At 42.1% G+C, this 20,455-nt stretch overlaps 1 protein-coding gene across 1 annotated transcript in view; it reads right to left on the bottom strand.

Annotated features, from left to right (window-relative positions):
* Positions 1-14,629: 14,629 nt before the first annotated feature.
* The window catches only part of CPNE8 (copine VIII), a gene marked incomplete at its 5' end in the record, with an annotated part of 57,357 nt that continues 51,531 nt past the window's right edge, over positions 14,630-20,455 (bottom strand). Inside the window, 2 exons of the mRNA XM_010015398.1 lie at positions 14,630-15,117; positions 18,783-18,856. Of these exons, the coding sequence (XP_010013700.1) occupies positions 14,929-15,117; positions 18,783-18,856 (263 nt within the window). The remainder of the gene's footprint in view (positions 15,118-18,782; positions 18,857-20,455) is intronic.

Genomic DNA, 20,455 nt, shown 5'->3' with positions numbered 1-20,455 from the left:
CTTGGTGCTGCAATAGCCAACAGCTCTATCAGGATGGTGACTGCTGGTGACAGTAACATCTGCCACCTCTTGTGCTTAAAAATGGAACAGCAGGACCTGAAAGCAGGGCAGGGATGGGAACCAGAGCTGGGAAATGAAACAGCACCATCAGGAACAGGGCAAATGGCTTGCTTGTTTATCACTTCTGGGTGAATGGCAATGCAGTGTGTTGTGAGTGGGTAAATACTACAGACATCTTCGGTTTCTAAGGTTTAGTGCTTCTCTCCAGTGTGCTGTAAATCCCACTGCACTTGCCACACACAAACACTACACTAAGAGACAAATTAGCAATGGAGCTCTCTTTTCTGACTGAAATCCAAATGAGTTTTATTGCTGTCATGTGAACTCCTCCAAACATTGCAAAACCAGACTTGGCCCTGGCAAATCATCCCTGTGGTGAAGGGCAGAAGGACGTTGCTGATGGCAGTCCCACTGCATGACTGTGAAGATGCAGAGTCTTCCCAAGTAGTGATAGTTTTTGGCTATTTAGTAGATGTAGCCAGATGTAGCTACTAAACAAATGAGTCCTTTGTTTATATAGTCACATTTTCTTCAGCCTGTTTGTTCAGCGTCCAAGTGTTTAGTCAGTGATGGTGCTTAAGGAGAGCCTGCATTTTTACTACTTACTTAATCAGATGAAAGAAGGCTTTTTTCTCTTCTTTTATTTATTCTTAGTTAAGAAAATGCCTAGACTTGTTGCACAGGAGGAGCGCAGTCTTGCACCTCCTAGGCAGGAGCAAGCAATGCTGCCAGGGAAAATGCTTTGTACACAATTTTCCTTTCAGGCCTGGTTAAAAAAGAAAACTGGTCGATATCACAAACAGCAACTGCTGACTTACTGAGCCCTCCAACAACCTTGGACAGCTGAAAATGCACTTGCTAGAACAGTTTATCCCCACTTATTTTGATAGATGAATATAGAAACTAATATATGTAATTAATACATGGAGGCTTCTTTTCTTTGAGGCTAGTATCGATTTCAGCAAAGCATGAATATGCTGAAAGAGAGAGAGAAAAGAAAGAAATATAAAATATATGGTTAATTGAAATTTAAAATCCCCTTGAACAGTTCTCTGCTCTTCCCAAGCCATCTGCTCCTCAGCTGGTTGTCTCCTGCCATTGCAGCGGGAACACATCCCTGGCCAGACACCAGGCACCATAAGATGGCTCAGCATAAGACAGTTTCCCACAGTTATTGTTACTATACGGAGCATCCTAATCAGAAGCATCTATTCGGCTAATCCCTTCCTTTTGGGCTATTTGTTTTTTTCCCTCAGTTTCCTTGTGAGGACAAATGCCAGCCCCAGTGCTTTCTAGCAGCAGGTAAGACTTACCTTGCTGAATTTTACTAATTTCATGTCTTTGAACCTTGTGACATTTGCCTCCCACCCTTTGACATGTCAGGACTCGGGTTATTCTTGCTTCTCCTCTTACCTTGACCAGTAGTTGAGAAAATGATGATCTCCTTGTGAGAAAAGACCATCAAAGTCGTGATTCTGCCTTCATTCTGTTCAGGTTGTGCTTGGGTTTAACTGAAGGTTTGTCAGCAGCTGCACAGGTGTAAATCAGAAATAGCCTCATGCCTGACTCATTCAATACTCTGCCACGTCTTATCCCATCCGTCGAGAACTCCTGTTCGGCTGCTTCAGTGCTGACATCTTGCTCCCAGGAGGAAGAGCCGAGGCCGGGGGAGCTGGGAGGTCAGAGACACTTTAAAACCAAAATCTGAGAGATCACTGCTCCTACTCCCTTACTTCCTGGGCTGCCTGCACCCACGGCTGAAGCAGACCTGCCCCATTGCCCTGGCTGCTGGGGCTGTCCCAGCCGCCTGGCTCGCAGGTATTCAGACATCAGCTTTCCTGCCTCTGCCAGATGGAAATAATGGAGGAAACAAATGTTTTCCCCAAAATAGTGTCTTCCTTTGTGGCTTTGAACAGCCGTGTGTCACTCGTGCTCCTGCTGAGTCTGGCTTTAGGTACAGCTGGCTGCTCTGGGTAAAGAGGGCTATTACTTCTTCCCAGAACAGACTGTCCATGCGACGGGCAGATTTTGTATATAGTGACTTTTGATATATATATATATATATAGTGACTCAATTGCTATAAAAACACCCCAGACCCAGGAAGGAGCTATTGAACCAACCTGCTGGGCTGGGGCAGAGGCAGCAGCGTGAGGCTGCACCAGCCGGATGGAGTCCAGGATGGGGTCCCCACTGGTTGCAGTCCCCTTGTCTGGGGCCCACCAAGCCCCCACTGGGGCTTGCTCCATGGAGTGCCTGCATGTAGGGAGATGCACTGAAGGGTGCTTGTCACAGCGATGTCCCCAAGCTCCAGCCCTGTGCATGGGAGAAGGTGCTGGATGAGCCATGAGGGTGGAGGGATGGAAACCACAGCAGAGGGAAGTGCCACTGCTGTAGGTCTCCACTGAGGCTCTGATTTGACGTTAAACACTGCACACAGAACAAGCAGACAGGAGTTTCCAAAGCATGCAGAGACTTTTCCCTCCTGCTGCACTCCTGTGAGACCTGCCCATGGACAGTGGGCACGGGCATGAGCCAGTGGGGAGGCGGAAGCAGAGCATCCCCCCAGCCCTGCACTCCAGCTCCTAGTGAAAGCGATTGAGATGTCTGTAGCTTCCTCCACCTGTCACTGGCTTGTTTCTAGCAGAAGCTGTAATGAGGTGCCTGGAGGACAGGATCATTTAGTTTTCTTTACAGTAATCTCAATTTAGGTGCTCTGTAATGTAATGAGAGCAAGAGGGGAACAGCAACTGGAGCGGCTCACCAGCTTCTCAGGGCTGACGTGCTGAACACAGCAGCCAGGCAAGCCTTGTTCTGCCATGGTAGGAATACAGCTTTGCAGTCCTATCTTGCAATAACACCTGCCCATTGGAGCAAAAGCACATATTTAAACTCCCACTGGCTCTGCTGGGTCTCTCTGAGAACCCTCTGTTGCCTGAGTGTGTGCCCAGCATGGCCTGAGCATCCCCACAGTGCTGAAGCCGGAGTGCAGAGGCACATGGAAAGCCTTGGAATGCCCTGACCTGCACCGCAGAGCTTCAAGCTGGAAATTTTACCTGCAGGTTTTACCATGAACATAGAGCTCGGTGCACCTGCATAGATCATACATAGATCTACCTGCAGCTATCTCTGAAACAGCTCCTCCTGCACTGTGCTGACCAGTGAGAACTCATTCGACTCCCTTTACATCTGGGCAGGGCTGGTGTTCATCACATGGGCAAGAGCTGCAGGCCACAGGCTGGCTCTCAGGGGTCACCACCATGGGGAGGTTTGGTGTCCATTGCCTCTCTGCTCCAGGGGTGCACATCAGGGCTGGGGCTCGTTGCCTCCAGCCCTGCAGGAAGTGAATCAGCTCAAGCACCCAACACTGCTGCCAGCTGCTCCTGACACAGGTTGGCACTGAACTGGTTTTACCTTCCCCTAACCCTCACGTGTTTACAGCTTCACCGAAGTGGGTTTGGTACCCTTTGACTCTGCCTTCAGTTCCTCCAGCAGTAACTTCTATTTCTGTACATGACTGAAGGCTAAAGGACTGTTACCAGGGATATCCTAAACTCTCGCCTATGACCATCTGCTGTCTCCAGAGGCTCCAAGTGTCCTTGGTGCAAGTTCAGCAGCAGCCCTCACCATGCATTGGCTGTGCAGAAGCTGCACAGGGATGAGGAGCAGCTCTTTCCTTCCCATTGAAGCCTGTGCCTCTCACAGCATCCCTCCTTGCCAGTCTCAGCCATCTACTAAGAATCCAGTTATCATCTTGCAGGGTGACCGTGGAACTCCAGCCAGCTGCGAAGCACAGCAGGACCCAGGCTGTGTACAGCCTGTGTGCATGAAGGAAGAAGTGTGTCCATTGATGAGAACATCCTGTGCTGGGAGATGTACTGCAGGAGGATTAAGGCAAAGAGGCCCCTGCCTGGACATGAGCAGCAGTGGCCCTGGTGGCTCTGCAGTGAGTGGCTGTGGGGCTCTTGTCTGGGGTGTCAGCTCCACCAGTGACATTGCAGAGGGAGACACTGCTCTCTGATGACGCAAACACCACAAATACTTCTTTTACCGCGTTCTCTTCAGCAGCTTTCTCAACTGCTATTCACATCCCTCTGCCCTATCACCCCAACAGCTCTCCATCATCTCTCATCTGCCAGACACACTCAAGGTGCCTGCCACCAATCCCTCAGTCCCTCCTGTGCTGTTCATAGCTTGGCACTGCTGCAAAGGATAGCCGGGCTCATGGCCTGTGCTCCCCATTGCTGTCCCTAGAGCTGGGGCAGATGGTATCACAGGGCCCCAGCTCTGATGTCTTTGATGCAATCAAGTCTCACTGGTTTTGCGTGTCACTGCCCTCAGCTGCCCACAATCCCGGAGAAATAAACTTTCCATTACCTTTTCCCTCGCTTCATTTTCTCTCTTTACAAACCTCAAGGACTACTTCATTCTCGGGTAATCACAGCTACTCGCTCTCATTTAGCTTCCACCCACAATACAAAAACAAGCCCTAAGTGCCGTATTTATCACCAAGGCATGCTTGCTGGTGTTGGTGGATATTTTCCCTTTGCTTCCAAAAGCTTTCTTGGTTCAACGATGTCCCTGCTGCTCCCAGCTGGCCTTACAGGGCACTATTCCACAAGAAAATGATCCTAAATGGTTGGCTTTTACCTTATTTGCTGTGATGCTCATGCGAGTATCCTCATGCCTGAGCACCATCCTGTGCTTCCCACAGCAGACCTAGGGGAGCATCCACTCCCCGGGGCACTGCAGAGCGCCACCAGCATGGGGTGCTCAGGGCATATGTAGCGGGGGGCAAATGCTGTTCTTAACTTGCCATTCAGCTTTTAGTACACGACGTGGTGGCTCTGCTGGATGCAGCATGGTGCTGGCTGGCTGGCTGAGCTCATTCAGCCCCTCGCTACCCATCCCTGCTTGGCTGTGTGTTGTTCTGCCTTCACTGCTGGGCAAGCGGTGGAGAGCAGCTCCTGCCCCGTGCCCCTGACCGCATGCAGCGCTTCTGCAGCACCAGGAGTTCAACATTCACCTTGTGCTTTCCTCCTGTCACCCCCAGGCAGTGGTGTGAGGGGTGCCCCTGACTGGTGTGGGAAAGGGTAAATGCCCACACAGGGCAGGGGGGAAGGAGCTCACCTTTGTGGAACAGGCTTGGGGATGGAAGAGAAGGAAGGAAAGGGAGTTATAGAAGGGAGCACCTGCCCACAGAGTTCAGCAATACGTTAAGAATCTTGGTTTTTATTTCTTATTTCAGACTAACGGGTTTTAAATAACGCAACATTTCAGCTGGTTTTGCAGTTGTTAAAAAGAGATTTTCTGAGTAAGTCTGGTACTTCCTCTCAATGACAGGTAATAGACAGATCTATTGATAATGACAGCATGGACACGTGAACAAGTATTCAAAATCTCTCTGTAATGTAAGGTATAACAGTGCCAGGAAAAAAACCTTGCTAATACCCCAGGTGTGTGCTGAAACGTGTGTTTCTTTTCTTGCTAATTCTTCCAGGTCAGTGGGAAATGCTGCAGTGCTGCTGACAGCAGCTCTCAAGTAATGAAATGCTGCGATTTAATGGTTTTCCACACTCACGATGGCATCACCTTCTTCCCATTTGTATTCCTCCAAGAGGCTTAGCAAGATGAGAAAAGCTACTTCAGAAGCAATTGCAGTGTGTCTGCAATTGATTTTTGGGTTTGGGGCTTTCTCTTTTTTTTTAGGGCTTTATCTGCTGTAACACCCCTTCTTATGCTGGAGGGAATTTAGCAAGGGGCAAATAGCTAATTTCATTAGCAGGTGTAATTTCTCCACAATCTGAGTTCTACTGATTGAATCACAGAGGGAGATGCTAAAAGGAGTTTCATTCTAAGCTTTCTGAAGGGCTACCAAAGTGGCACTTGCAGAGGAGATTTGTATAGGTCTGAGTTACAGACAGGTAAGAAGTTTTGAGGAGGTTTAGATAGGAGAAAATGAGGATGACTCAGGTTCAAAAGCAACGGGGTTTCTTTTATCAAATACTTGCCATAGTTGCAACAAAAGTGTCTGCAACTCCAGCTGGAGGAGCAAACCATTAGCACAACAGAAGGTCAGTGGGGGAGAGCATTATTAAACGACAGCTTGCATTGTAAAATGATTTTCCCTACCTACCAAGGAGACATTTGTCTCTGAATTCTTACATGAAGAACATGCAAGCACAGATTTAAAGGCACCTGGTAATGTTAATCCAACTATAGTTCTATTGCAACATCCCTTAAATGTTTCTTCAATTCTTTTATCAAGAGACTTAATCCTCTATTACGAGTGAGGGAACTAAAGATATGAGGAAAATACCAGTTCTTGTTACTGAAGAAACTGAGTGTTCCAGTATAGCTCGGTGCTATGAATCCAACAGCATATTCCAGGTCCCTCCCTGTAAAGGAATTGTAGGGAATATTTCTGTTGGGGGTTTTTTGTTTACCAACCCACATGGTTAAAGCATGAGTTCTAGCTCCCAGGCTACTATGCATCAGCCACAGTCACACGTGTGATGTTCATTTACTAAATGACAAAGCTGAGTGAGTACATTGAGCCAAGGCATCATGATTGTGGAATTGAGTGTACTTAATTTATGGGATTTGAGGGCCAGAGGCACCAAGAGCTAAAGTACACAGAGACTTCCATGCCCAGTGTACAATGCCAGCGACCTGGATTCCTGGACTACCCAGCACTCTGTTGTAGCCCACACTGGACACAGAGATCCTTCTGGCTCCAGTGCTTCAACCTCATTTCTGAGACTCCTTGAACTCTGCGGTCCCCCCGAGCATGTGCTTTCGCATCCAGCTGGAGGCACTGGTGGCAGCAGTGAGCTGGCCGTGTGCTTGCCTTCTCCACTGCCCCTGCTCCATAAGGCTCCGTGAACAGTCTGGTGCAGGGGAGGTGTCTCGTGCTGCAGGTAAATGAGGAAACCAGAACACCACAGAACTGGATTCCCAGATATTGCAGAAAATAACCTGGTGTTGGCTCTTCATAAACTCATTTTCTCTCGGAAACAAGCCAGATTTACTGCTGTGCCAACACCTCATCTCAGTTGTGCTTAGAAACCTCAGCCGTGCAGACGATGACTCCAGTGTTGCTGTCCTCTTGTACCAACTCACTTGTCGTGTCTTGCTCTCTAACTGATGTTCACCATCCTGGTGTGACCACCATGACACTTTCACCTCCTCATAGCCTTTGCTCATGTACAGGGGCTGCTCATCTCACCTGCCCACATAGCGGAAATCTCCGAAGATCCTCTCCCCTCACCAGTCCATGGAGTCCATCACTTTGAAAGCAGCTGACTGGAAGCTGTTCCCATATTCCAGAAGCTGTAACCATATTCCAGATGAAATCTTACCAGAGCCTTCCCAGCCCTTCCTTCCCACCCACTCCAGTCCTCCTCTCCCAGTGTATTATCCTTGCCTCTATCTTATTTACATTTGCAGCACTGACAAATTGGTCTTTGGGAGGATATTTAACTATTTAATGTAGCTAGATGATCTTAAGGTCCTTTCCAACCCTAACTATTCTATGATTCTGTGATTCCATTTCCCTTCTTGGAGGGAGGCCACACAATTAGACCATCCTTATCAGCTGTCCAGCCTGTCCTGAACAATTTCTAAGACAAAGATGATGCAATTTCCCCAAGATGCACTAGAAGGGGCCTCCAGTTAGTTAAGGAAGTTTGTCTATCAGCTCATATAAGCTTTTCTTGATGCCAAAGATGATAACATCACCTGTCATCACTGACCTTTGAGAATAGCTCATTACAGCACCCCTTTGCACAGACACAGAACACTCCCTCTGGTCTTTTGCATACAAAACATACCCAAGTGCTTCATTTGTTCCCTCACAGGTTAAAAACCATCTGCTTTTTTTTCTCTCCTGGGCTCTTTCAAAATTGTTTGCTTTGCTTGAAGTGTGGCCCCATGGTCCAGACACAGTGCCCAGCTAAGGCTTCAGCACGGCTGTGCCTGCAGCAATGATTGTCTCCCTGCCCGTAAGAACACAACTGCTGTTTAACATCTTCCAGCGTGATCTTTGTTTTTTATGCAGCAGCATCACAATGTGATTCATATTGTGTTTGGAGCCCAGCTGTAATCAGCAGATTAAGTCCAGAAGTGCTGCTTAACCAGGTATTTTTCATTTTCATTTCATTTGTGCTTATTTATTTCCCTCCTGAATGCAGTATTTTCCACTTTTTATTTTTCACAGCAGTTTATCTCGCTGATTCCTGACCTGTCCTCCAATTAATCAAAACCAATTTTGAATTCCTATCAGGCTTCCCAGCCTACAACCCTTGCAAGCCAATACATTTATTGGTTTTATATACATAGACTCTAATCCCTTTGTTAATTGCATTAATGACAGTATTTGCCAGAAACAACCATGAGAGACTCCTGTTGGGCTCCCTTCCTCCAGGTTTGACAATCTATTGGTATTTTCCATCCCCCCCTGCTCACAGAAAGCAATCAATCAAGGCTGTGCCCTCACTCCTGGTCTTTTGGGAGTTGCCAGTGCCAGTGAAAGTATCTAATGATATTGTGAGGGGATTATTCACTCCCTTCCCCACAGAGAAGTTCCCCACTCTGCAGCACTCCTGTGCTCAGGGAAACTGGCCAGTTCCCTTCCGATTTCCCTTTGGATGGTGATTGCATCCTGATGGCCCACTCAGCTGAAAACACAGCATTCGGCACTGATCACTTTGCACATGCAGTCAATTGCTTTGATTTCATGACCAGCCTGAAGCAAACCCAACTACAGCCTGTGGCACGGGCCACCCACTTATCATAACAATCATGTTCCTCTCGAGACTGGGCAGATTTTGCTCCCTAGGGAATGGACCAGTGCAGAAGTGATAGAATGGCTCAGTGCAGAGCCACAGCCCACCACAGCATGGGAAGGCTGTTCCACCACCTGTGGCACACATGGTGCTAGAACCACACTGCGTGTCTGTGGGTCAAGTATCTCACAGCAATCAATCATACACCTTCTGTAGTGTGGAACAGCTGTAAGAACCCTCAGTCACTTCAATGCGAAATAAAATCATCAAACAAGAATCCTAATGATGGATTTGATTATTCTAAGATGTTTGGCTGTAGGCACACATTCAGGAATGTGGTACTCTATACCCTTTGTTTAGTTGGGCAGCTTGAAAATACTGGTCATCTGCAGTCATTTGCACTCTAATGGCAATGAACATAAATGCACAGTGCTGGCCTGAAATAAAACCTGAAATTATTCAGTGGCAAAGGAGCAATAACACACCATGGAGTGCTGGAGAAAATTTGTACTACTGCCATAAAGCAGTTTGAAAGAAAGTAAGAGTGTATTTTCTATGGAAACAGGGAGCAGTATGGAACAACAACCTTACAATGTGAAGAGACATGGTCAGGTCTTCCTGAAAGTATTCCTGCCACGATGGCATCAACCTGTTTCCCCTCCTGATATCAGCAGGGCTTTGATCTCACACAGTGACTCCTGCTGTAGTAGCTCACCGTGGTCATCAGAAAGAGTTAGAGACAACCTCTGGCAGGGAGGCCAGCCCCACAGACACCTTCCCTGGACATCTGCCCAATTTTGTCCGCCAGTCCTAGATGACCTAACAGTCGTCCGTCATTTCCTCCTGTTGCTTCACATGTTATTTGAAGTCTCAAAACAACCTGGTACTCTAGCTAAAGCCTTATTATTTTGAGAACAATGAAAGGATTATTTCAGGTGGCCTATATTCAAAACTTTGACTTAGACACCTTCCCCTCAATGCCACTTTGTGATCCACTTGAACCTCAGACCCTATTCTGCAGAACTAATGCATAGCCAGGTTTTTTACTACAAAAAAGCATGTGGTAGTTTTTCGTTACTTAAGTACTCTTACGTATTTGCCCTGATTTAATTTGCTCCTCTTTCAGGTATTTTTTTTTAATTCTGTCGTGGTTTAAACCCAGCCAGCAACTTGGAACCACGCAGCCGCTCTCTCACTCCCCCCCTTTTCCTTCCTCCCCCCGCTCCCGGAGGGATGGGGAGGAGAATTGGAGGAATGTAACTCCCACGAGTTGAGATAACAGCTCTCCAGTAACTAAGGTATAATACAAACCACTACTGCTACCAATAATAATGATAAGAGGAATAACAAGGGAAAAGGACACAACCGCTCACCACCCGCCGACCGATACCCAGCCCGACCCGAGCAGCGATCTGGGCCTTCCGGGTAACTCCCCCCAGTTTATATACTGGGCATGACGTGCTGTGGTATGGAATACCCCTTTGGCCAGTTTGGGTCAGGTGTCCTGCCTCTGCTTCCTCCTGGCTTCCCCTCCTCTCTGGCAAAGCATGAGACTGAGAAAGTCCTTGGTCAGAGTAAACATTACTGAGCAACAACTAAAAACATCGGTGTTATCAGCATTGTTCCCAGACTGAAAGTCAAAAACACAGCACTGCACCAGCTACTAAGAAGGAGAAAAAATGACTGCTGCAGCTGAACCCAGGACAAATTCATAAAAATAACTTAAGCTTTCCATCTTTGGAAGTGATTATCTCCAGGTGATATAACCCACTAATTTAACAACCATCTTTTGTATATTGCATCATCAATGGAAATGATCGAATAATACCAAAAGCAAGACAGATCCCTATGGAACATCAATTGCTGTATTTTTCCAGCTTGATAATGAAGTACTGAAAGCATTTTTCTGAATGGTCTGACCAGTATTTCATAACACTTCAAATGAGGCCACTAACTCCTGCTTTGCTTTTAAAATGCTTTTAAAGCAGCTATTTCTCTCTTTTATCCTGAAGCTCATTATATTGCTTTTCAACATAATTGTTTCAAAAGCGTGTATTATGAAAAAAAATTAGTCATAGATGTAAACCTAGGCCTAGGTTTATTTTTTAATTGACTATTTAATTTAATGATTATCCCTTTTCTCTGAAGTGTGAAGGAAAAAGACATAGAGCATTTCAATTTTTCCCTAGATTTACTATTTGCTCGTTCTTTTGTTAAATAAAAGACTCACTTTTCCTTCCCTTTATAGCGTGGGTTTTATGAGGCTTTAGCAGTCACAATGGTTTAATGGTTTCATCGTTTACTGGTGGACTTGGCAGTCCTGGGGTAATGGCTGGACTTGATCTTAAAGGTCTTCCCTAACCTAGTTGATTCTATAATCTGCTTTGTGTTTTTCTGTCCTTCTTCACACATAGCTGTGCTCTCTCTTACATTTATCCATAGCAACATACTCTCTCTTTCTATTCTTGTCGATTTTTCTGTTTAAAGAACTTCTGATACAGTCATAATAGCCTCTTACTATGCTCCCTGGTTTCCCACTGCATTGGCATAATTTGTCACTGTGTGTCCTTTTATTAGTTCCCAAAGATGATATTTATCATTCTGATTGTTTCAGGCATTTTATAAAGTATTCTGGAATGAATTTCATTCGTCCCTACTTAGGTGAGAATTTCCAGCTTTTCAGAATGTGTCTTTTCAGAGAATACCTGCACTCTGTTCCTCTACTTCAGGTACCTCCCTAGGGGACCCCACTTAGCAACCTTTTCTGTGTACAGAGGCGAGCTGATTTGAAATCCATGTAAATTCTGTTGTATAGGTTGCCGTCTTTGCCTAGAACAACAAAATACTATTTCTCAACTAAGATCAAACCAGTTTCTTCTTCCAGACTAGCAAACAGCTCCTCAGTAGTCAGAATCAAACTTACAATAGTCACTCTCATGTTATATCTCCAGGAGACAGTGTTCTTCCTCATTTGTAGCAACATCTGGGAAGCTTGCACACTGCCATCGCATTTTCTGCCTGTCATAGAGAGGAAACATCTGTTCCAAGATGGATACCAAAGGAAGAGAGCTTTTGTCAAGGCCAACAGCTTCCCTTTCTGGACAACTCATCTGTCACCTAATACATCATATTTTACCTTTCTAAAACATAAATACTCCTTGCTGCGCTTCATAGAAAATCATCAAATTTTGATGGCAACTAGTATTTCTTGGAAAGGAATATGAGGTTTGTGTTCCAATATTCTCAAAAATAAAGCCAGAAGTAAAAATGGCTGCAAAAAATGGCATTTTTGGGAAATTCAAGTTCTGACCATTTACTCTTGTCTCTAATACTGGAATGCCCAAGACTACTATATGAGCCTACTTAATGATTCTCATTCACATTACAGAATAAAGATGTCAAACATATATGGAATGTCACAGGTCTGGAAGAAGTCTCCTTTACCCATGAGAATACTTAGTCCACTGAACACATCTATTTCTTTCCAATTAAATAGGTTAGATTTAGAATCCAACCATAGAATAATAGAATAGTTAGGGTTGGAAAGGACTCTTAAGATCATCTAATTCCAACCTGCAGCCGTGGGCAGGGACACCTCACACCAGACCATGTCGCCCAAGGCTCTGTCCAACCTGTCCTTGAACACCTCCAGGGATGGAGCATTCACAACTTCCTTGGGCAACCCACTCCAGTGCCTCACCACCCTCACTGTGAAGAACTTCTTCCTTAGATCTAATCTAAACTTCCCCTGTTTAAGTTTGAACCCATTCCCCCTTGTCCTATCGCTGCAGTCCCTGATGAAGAGTACCTCTCCAGCATCCTTACAGACCCCCTTCAGATACTGGAAGGCTGCTATGAGGTCTCCACACAGTCTGCTCTTCTCCAGGCTGAACAGCCCCAATACCAAACAGAAGAAAAAACAGCAGTGCAGAATTGGCCGGATAGAAAATAATTTTGATTAACCAATACCAATTTTTAAAAGTTCCTTCATTTCTCAAATCAGTTGTCAAATTAGTTTTGAGCCTGATTTTTGGAGTAATAAAAGGTGCTGGTGAAATGAGAGCTAATAAATTACTGTAAACTGAATAAAAGACATTTGTAGTTCTGGCCTTAGAATGAAAACCTGTTACGTACATGGACCATTAGAAACGAATACAAAAGCTAGCATAAGATTTGTCTAACCAAATGAAACATCAGGAATCCAGTATTATTTCAGTTATTTCTAAAGTGCCAACACAGTAAGTATGAAAAATAAATGCAGAAGACAGAACACCACCACCACCAACCAGTAGATTTAAAGTTATTCTTTATGATATACTTTCATCAAAATTTGCAGTTGCCAAGTATCAAATTTCATTCATGCAACATTAATCCACTAAGAAATACGTATTTTGGTGAGAAAATTAAAGTCCATATTTATGTAAAAACTGTTTTGAAATAAAAATAAAACAAGATTTATCTAAAAAAACAAAATCTTTTTTTGGTTTTTTTTTTCTTTTTCTTTACTAACAAACAGAATAATTATCTGGAAAAAGTAATTTCCCACATGAGATAGTTAAAGGAAGTTAAATATATTTAAAAATGGAAGAGTCTGCATTTACATAGTTATATGCCATTAATATTGAAGATATGCTTTCTGGCAAAAAACTTCTCATGCTTAAAAAACGCACCTCAGTTTTATACTGTAGATTACAACATAGAGTAGTAAGAAACAGAAGTAGTAAACAGGTTATATGCAAAGGAGAAAAGTTACATTACAAGACAGTTACAACTGTGACACAAACAAATTAAAATGTTCCATTTTAACAGTATTTAAAGGCAATTCACAATCATTTCAGGAGTTTTGTGAAATTTAAGGCCATTAGTTCTAAATAAAAGGTATTTGACACAAACCCACAAAACTGTGCATTTTGTAAAAACTATACATGCAAAACCATTTTATAATTATATATGAACAGGCATATAATAAAAATTTTGGGTAGTTCAGTACACAAAATAGTGCACAAAGTAACATAATTGTGCAATCTTTAAACCAGTTTATTAACATCATCATTCATGCATCCTGAATGGCAATGTGATTAAATGACAATATTAAACCCCAATATTAAGAGTCAGCATCGCTTTGAATGGGCAATCTAGACAAAAAGTTAAAACTTTAAATTAAGTTTAAAGCAGTCCATTATAAAACATCTGCTGTAATCACTCCAAAAGACTTTTCTGATGCAGAATTTCCAGTGCTTTAAGGAATGCATGATAAGATTTAATGAGCTCAGTGAGTCAACTATAATACTCTGATAGTTCTGATTTGAGGTAATTTTCTTCAATTACTTATAGCAAGTAACTCTTCTAATTTGCTCGAGCAACTAGTTTAAAAAAAAACTAAGCTGAGATAAACTTAGAAATTGGAGAATCTCTGAAAAAATACGCATACCTCCCCCTCAAAGTTTGGAGTTAGTCATAAGTCATATGCAATTATGTTATTCACATTTTAGGAGTTTATTCTCAAACTGGGAGATGAATGGATTACTGAGCACTGATTGAAGCAATTCAGGTGTTGGAAAACATGAACTTATTTGTCCTTAGCTTTCATTTGTATTTGTCTGGACAAACATTCAAAGAGATATTGCTTCTCTTGTTATCTTGTGACAAACTATTGCAAGCTAGAAGACACGTGAGTCAATATTCCAAACTTTTATTCTTAAGAATAGTTATAAAAGTACAGAAATTTAAAAATAGTAACATGTAAACATTGATATAGAGGAATAGCATTCCTATACATTTATATACACACAGTATTCAGAGAGGACAGTATCTTCTGAGTTGAAATCCTGACTTGTGCTTTCCCCTCCAATAAATACATCAAAAAGTAGGTTTTTTTTGTAAAAAATAAAATAAAATAAAATAAGACCTAGAGAGAACTTCAGCATCTTGCTCCTAGCATTCAAAAGCTTTCCAGTTGCTTATGCACCCATAACAGAATTTTGGTATGTGAAGAGAATCTTTCTAGCTCCAAAAAGTTATCAGAAGCTACTGCTGTATCCAGAGACTCTTGACTTGTGAGAATTGCTAAGTGCTTTGGAGCAGTCAAATCTGAGTCTGCAACACATGAATCGGGGGTGTATAGGGTGGTGGTGCAGGTGATGGCTTTATTCCTCTGACTCTCATGTAGGACAGAAACTGCTCTGGGATCTCTGCTAAAACATCTTTAGCAAGTCTTGCCATGCTTAGCACGTGGTTTCCACTTCGGTCAATGTAATCTCGGAATGGCACAAACTACAAAACAAAAGAGAGGTTCACACAGGTCATTATGCAGGCACAGAATATAACTTACAACACAAAAATAAGAAAATTTATCTAGGGAGATAGAATACACACTTTATATATAATTTCTACATTTCATACTTTATATATATACACACACATATTTTGTATTTTCTATTATATATTTGGTTTTATACATTCATATCTGTATTTCTATGTATAAAATATGTAGAAATACATTTTTTAAAGTACTGAAACATATTGCATATGTTTATTTTCATTTATATATAGAGTATTTTATATTTTATATATAATAACACACATGTGTTGAGAATTTAATTTAAAAGGCCAATATAGAAAATTTTCAAGAGACACAAGAGATACATTACTGTGAGTAACTATTTTCCTAAAATGTCTTCAAAGAAGAAGGACAAAAAGGGAGCAGAAATGAAATAAATTGAGGTAGAATTGGTACAGACATAACACAGAGTACCTTGAGTACATACGTATACTAGTGAGGAGGGAATAATGAGGGTCATGTCTTTACATGAATTGCAGTCAGCAGTGAATATAACAGATGCAGTGATGCACTACTAGCAGGCAAATATTTTTTTACTAGTTTCACTGGAATATTTCACAATAGTGCCTGTCATAATTAACAGTGAATTTCACTAGCTAATTTTAACTAACACACAAAAAAGATAAACCTTCTGTATTTGAGTAGTTAATTTTATTGAAGCAAATCAGTTTTATCCTGCCAGATAGAAAATACAGGTCACACCAAACCTAAAGGATTTGACGTTATCCCTTTTTATTTATTTAGCTAGCCTATAATGTATTTGTTACTATTTAGACAGAAAAAGAGAACAAAATGATATTGCCTTGGGACAATGACTTGGGGCAAGTTCGGAGTACAATATGTTAACAGTAAATGGATGTTTTATTACATTTCTGATATACAATGATTTCAAAAGAATACAAAAGGTTATTCATTGCATATTACTTGTATTTCTCAGCAGAAATTAGAATATTTCTGATGCAAGCCATTTTCATGAATCTTGTTTATAACATTTTAAGAGCCCTGTCCATTTATGCTCTTTGAACGCAAAACCAGTACCTTTTGGAGCTGCTGTTGTTCGGAGAAATTATGTGCAATTACATTGCATGTATTTAAATGCATTTAAACATAAGGGCAATGCATGCCAGGGATATCTGAACCAGCTTTAAAAATCTGACACAGCACAGGGCTTTGCAGAAATACTAGTTTGGTGTCCAGAAACACTTCCAGCTCTGTGGAGTGAGATCTCCACATACTGCTCTGCTGAACAGCCGTGACGTATATAGTGTAAAAGGTAACAGACAGCTCCTCTCTAGCCCCATATCAACTACCAAGGAACATTATAAAGGCTTTGACAAAATAAGGAACATGATTTCTTGCCTCCCGTTCATCTGTCCAGCTTCTCCTCATCCCTACCTTTATAATTACCCTTTTGGCAACACTGACTAAAGCAGCCAGCATGTCTTACTCTTCTAAGACTTTTGATACGTCACTCTCCCATCAGTTGTTTCCTCTGTATGTGGCAGAAATGAAAAAAAGTCTCTTTTTCAAGTATTAGAAAATGTAATTCAGGAACTCTATGAATTTCTTTACTGTATATACATACAGATTATGAGGATAATTTAACTGCTGCCATCTTATTCTCCTTTCTGATCCACATTTATGGAAAAAAAAAAAACCCAACCCAACAAAAAACTCCAACACCCCCCCCCCCCCAAAAGAAAACAAAACACAGAGGGTATTTTAATGTAGTATTTATTGTACTGAGAAGCTTTAAGACTGGGAAAAAAGATCTGATCATTTTAATTCCCATATATTCATGTAGATTTGTTTATTTTGTATTCTAAATAAAAATAACTTTAAAATCAGGTGTCATATAAATGTTTTGAACACATCCTTGTACTGAGATACTGTATCCACCAGCAGCTACCCAACACTTAAACATTTACATACTGGTATTTGTAACATTAAACATTTTTAAAAGTTTCAGTTCCTGCGTATTTAAATGAAAACAAACATGCACATTCCAAAGTTTGTCAGCTGCTATCTGACCTTCATTATTATTAAAACATTATCACCTGCAGTATAAGCTATTCATACATCTACTAACCAACAGTAATACAAAAATCCAACCTGGCTTGGAGAGAAATAAGTAAAAATAAGCAAGAGAAAAAAATATGTGAAGACCATGAATTTTGTCAAATAGGAGGAACAAAGGGAGAAGAAGAAATGGCAGAACTAAGGTGAGGACTGAACCTCAGGATGCCTGTCAGTGTCTTAAGAGTCATTTGGACAATGCCCATAATTACATGGTTTAAATTTTGGTGAGCCCTGAAGTGGTCAGGCAGCTGGACTACATGATTATTGTCTGTCCCTTCCAACTGAAATATTCTATTTTACAAATTCATTGAGACACTTCCAGGAAAATACGGCTTCCATAAAAGATTTAATTTTAGGCAGGTATCACTCTTTCTGCAGTCATCAGGCTGATCCAAATTTTCAGTAGTTTGCTGCTTTTCAAATGTCAACTTTAATACTTTACTTTAGCAAGTAGGGAATTCATGTGTTGAGCTATGAAATGTCTTTCTTTTTGTTTGGTTCCAGTTTACTATACCATGAAAGTAAAAAATGCATAGCTAGTTAATTTTATTGATCAAGAAAATAATTATGAAATAAAGTCTGCCCAGGGATGTAGGTATTCAGGAGGTAAGATGGGGTGCCTGGAGCATGGATGAAGTACATACATACTCTGGACAGCCGTGGAGTTCTAGAGATCTGCAGCTCTGAGGTGAAAGGGGATGATGGGGGGTGTGTATGTGCACACAAAACTGCTATACCACCCGGCCAGTAGTTGCACAGGTCTGAATGAAAACAATGGGGCTGACTGAATGACTGTAGAGAGCAGGAACAGAACCAGAGTACACTTGCAGAGAACTGTAGGTGTCATGGAATGCAGATGAGAGTAGCACTCCTAGGGCTTGGTTCAGTCACATAAACACAGATCACAGAATCATAGAATAGTTGCAGAGAGCAGGGGCATCTTCAGTTAGATCAGGTTGCTCAGAAACCCAACCTGACCTTCAGTGTTTCCAGGGATGGGGCATCTACTGCTTCTCTGGGCAACCTGTTGGAGCTGTCATCTGAGGTTCCTTAAAGCATGGGGCACCTGCATGGTTGTATGTGGCAGATGCAACACAAAAACTAGGAGACGCTCATGGCCTTCTGGACTGGCAGTTAGAGGCAAGACAAGATACCTTAGGCATCTCAAATGCACTTGTCAGAAGCCTATGTATTGCTGACTTCCACAAAAGTTGTAGTTTTTCTTTATGTGAGATTGCAGTAGAGGCAACTAACTCATCTCCCATGGCTCTATAATCCTAGGACTTTGTAACAGTGTCCTGCCAGTTAGGGGTCATTTCCTAATGAATGCAGATCAACTACTATGTGCTATATAGAGATTACAGGCATCACAGAGAGTTTCTGAACTTATCATGAACACCCCAAATTAAAGTATGTCAATGCTAAGTTAAAATGAAATCCAGTAATACAGATAGAGACAAGAATTCCAAACTAACAGGATCGGTAAAATCTAACTATTAGAGTAAATTTTCTCTCCCACCTGCACAATGTCTCTCTCTGCAAACTTTCCTCTTGAAGAAATCCTCACTACATCACCATCCAGTTCTTCCATAGCTTTAAAAAAATTAAATAAACAAAATGGATTAATCTATCAGTTCAGCTACAGAACAAAAACAATCTTACTGAGAAAAACTTTAGTCAATTTACACTTTAGGGCAACAAACCCAACAGTTGTTATTTAGACAGCTCTTTAAGATCATTTGTATCATAAAACACATACTGTTTTGCAGTTATTTTGCACTTTTTCATGCTGACAATATATATTTGTTTGCCTTTATTGTCACCTTCAGAAAAAAACATACCACGGTGAAGTCCTTACCCTTCCAGCTCTCAAACCAGTAAGTGTATGTGTTTCAGTAAGGCTATACTTACACATTTATAGGTAGAGAAGAATTCATTTTCAGCAGTTAATCTTACAGAAGATACCACAGGATACAGCACAAAGAGGTAATAACTCACATTCATAATGGAGAAGTAATGACTGTTGATGCATAGGAATGAGGAGTTCTTAAAAAAAAAATTATTACATTTACTGGGCAACTCTTCTTGTATCTTTCTTAGCAGGATCCAGGAGAACTTTAAAATTGTCCAGATACCCAGAAGTCACTCTAGGTAGAAAGTATATGTGCTGTCAGTGTTGAAATGGATGGACTTGACATCACAGATTATTACTTGGCCGTTGGATCTGCATTCCTACAATCCTTCTTTCAGCATATGCTACGAAAATCAAAGCCCTGCGTCACTGAGCTGCTCAGGGGTTTACAGACTGGGCTGAGTTCACTGAAAGCAGCATTTCAAAACCTAGTTCTTTTCATGCAAGAACTACAAGGCATAAATGATGCTACCAGGATCCAAGTTCAAGCCAAACAAAAGAGCATGTTTGTTGAAAGAAAAAGCTAGTAGGTCTGTAAAGCACCTTGCCAGATGAAAAAAAAATGTTCATGAAAAAAAATGTACACGTGTTCAAACAGGGGACTCAACAACCATCTGAAGGAGAGACCCACTGAAAGTTTCCAAAATTGATGTAAAGCACATCCTCCTCAGGAAACTCAGATCTAAAAACTGTATTCAGGGAAGTGTCATGTTTGCTTATTCTGTTCGTTATGTTTTCCAGATAAGCAGCCCATGGCCACGTCAGATACAGAATACTGGACAAAACAGACCCCTCACCTAAGCTCCTGTTCTCATCCACACATCCTTAAATAAAATTCTGCCAAATGTTTGTGCCATCTGTCTGAGCTTCACACTTTTAGAACCCCCCTTGGTAGCCCCCAGAGGCTGGGAGATCTAGTAGCAGTGATATAAAGAGAGGAGTAGCTTAGTCTCTCTAGAGCAGAACTGAGGCTTGACTGGCATCTGAATTTTAAGTGTGCCTGGAACATACACCCTCCTACGCACACACCTCTTCAGCGTCCACATCAGACATAGAGTCTGTTGTATTTTCCAGAAGGAATTTCTGCAGATGGAATTATTATCTCTCTGCCCTCTTAGGCGCTGAGGGACTACAGGTTGTGCATGTATCTAACAGGTGAATTTCACTGAGGCAGCATACTCAAGGAGCGTGGGTCCAAAGATGGAAACTGTATCCTGCAGTACAAACAGAATCCTGCCTTAAGAAAAGCAGTAGGGGTGACACACCAAGAACTCTGCAAA

Source organism: Nestor notabilis, unplaced genomic scaffold (assembly GCF_000696875.1).
Source record: "Nestor notabilis isolate BGI_N333 unplaced genomic scaffold, ASM69687v1 scaffold2575, whole genome shotgun sequence".
NCBI classification, from domain to species: Eukaryota; Metazoa; Chordata; class Aves; order Psittaciformes; family Psittacidae; genus Nestor; species Nestor notabilis.
Note: the sequence above shows the minus strand (reverse complement) of the source record. Positions and strands in the feature narration are given on the sequence as shown.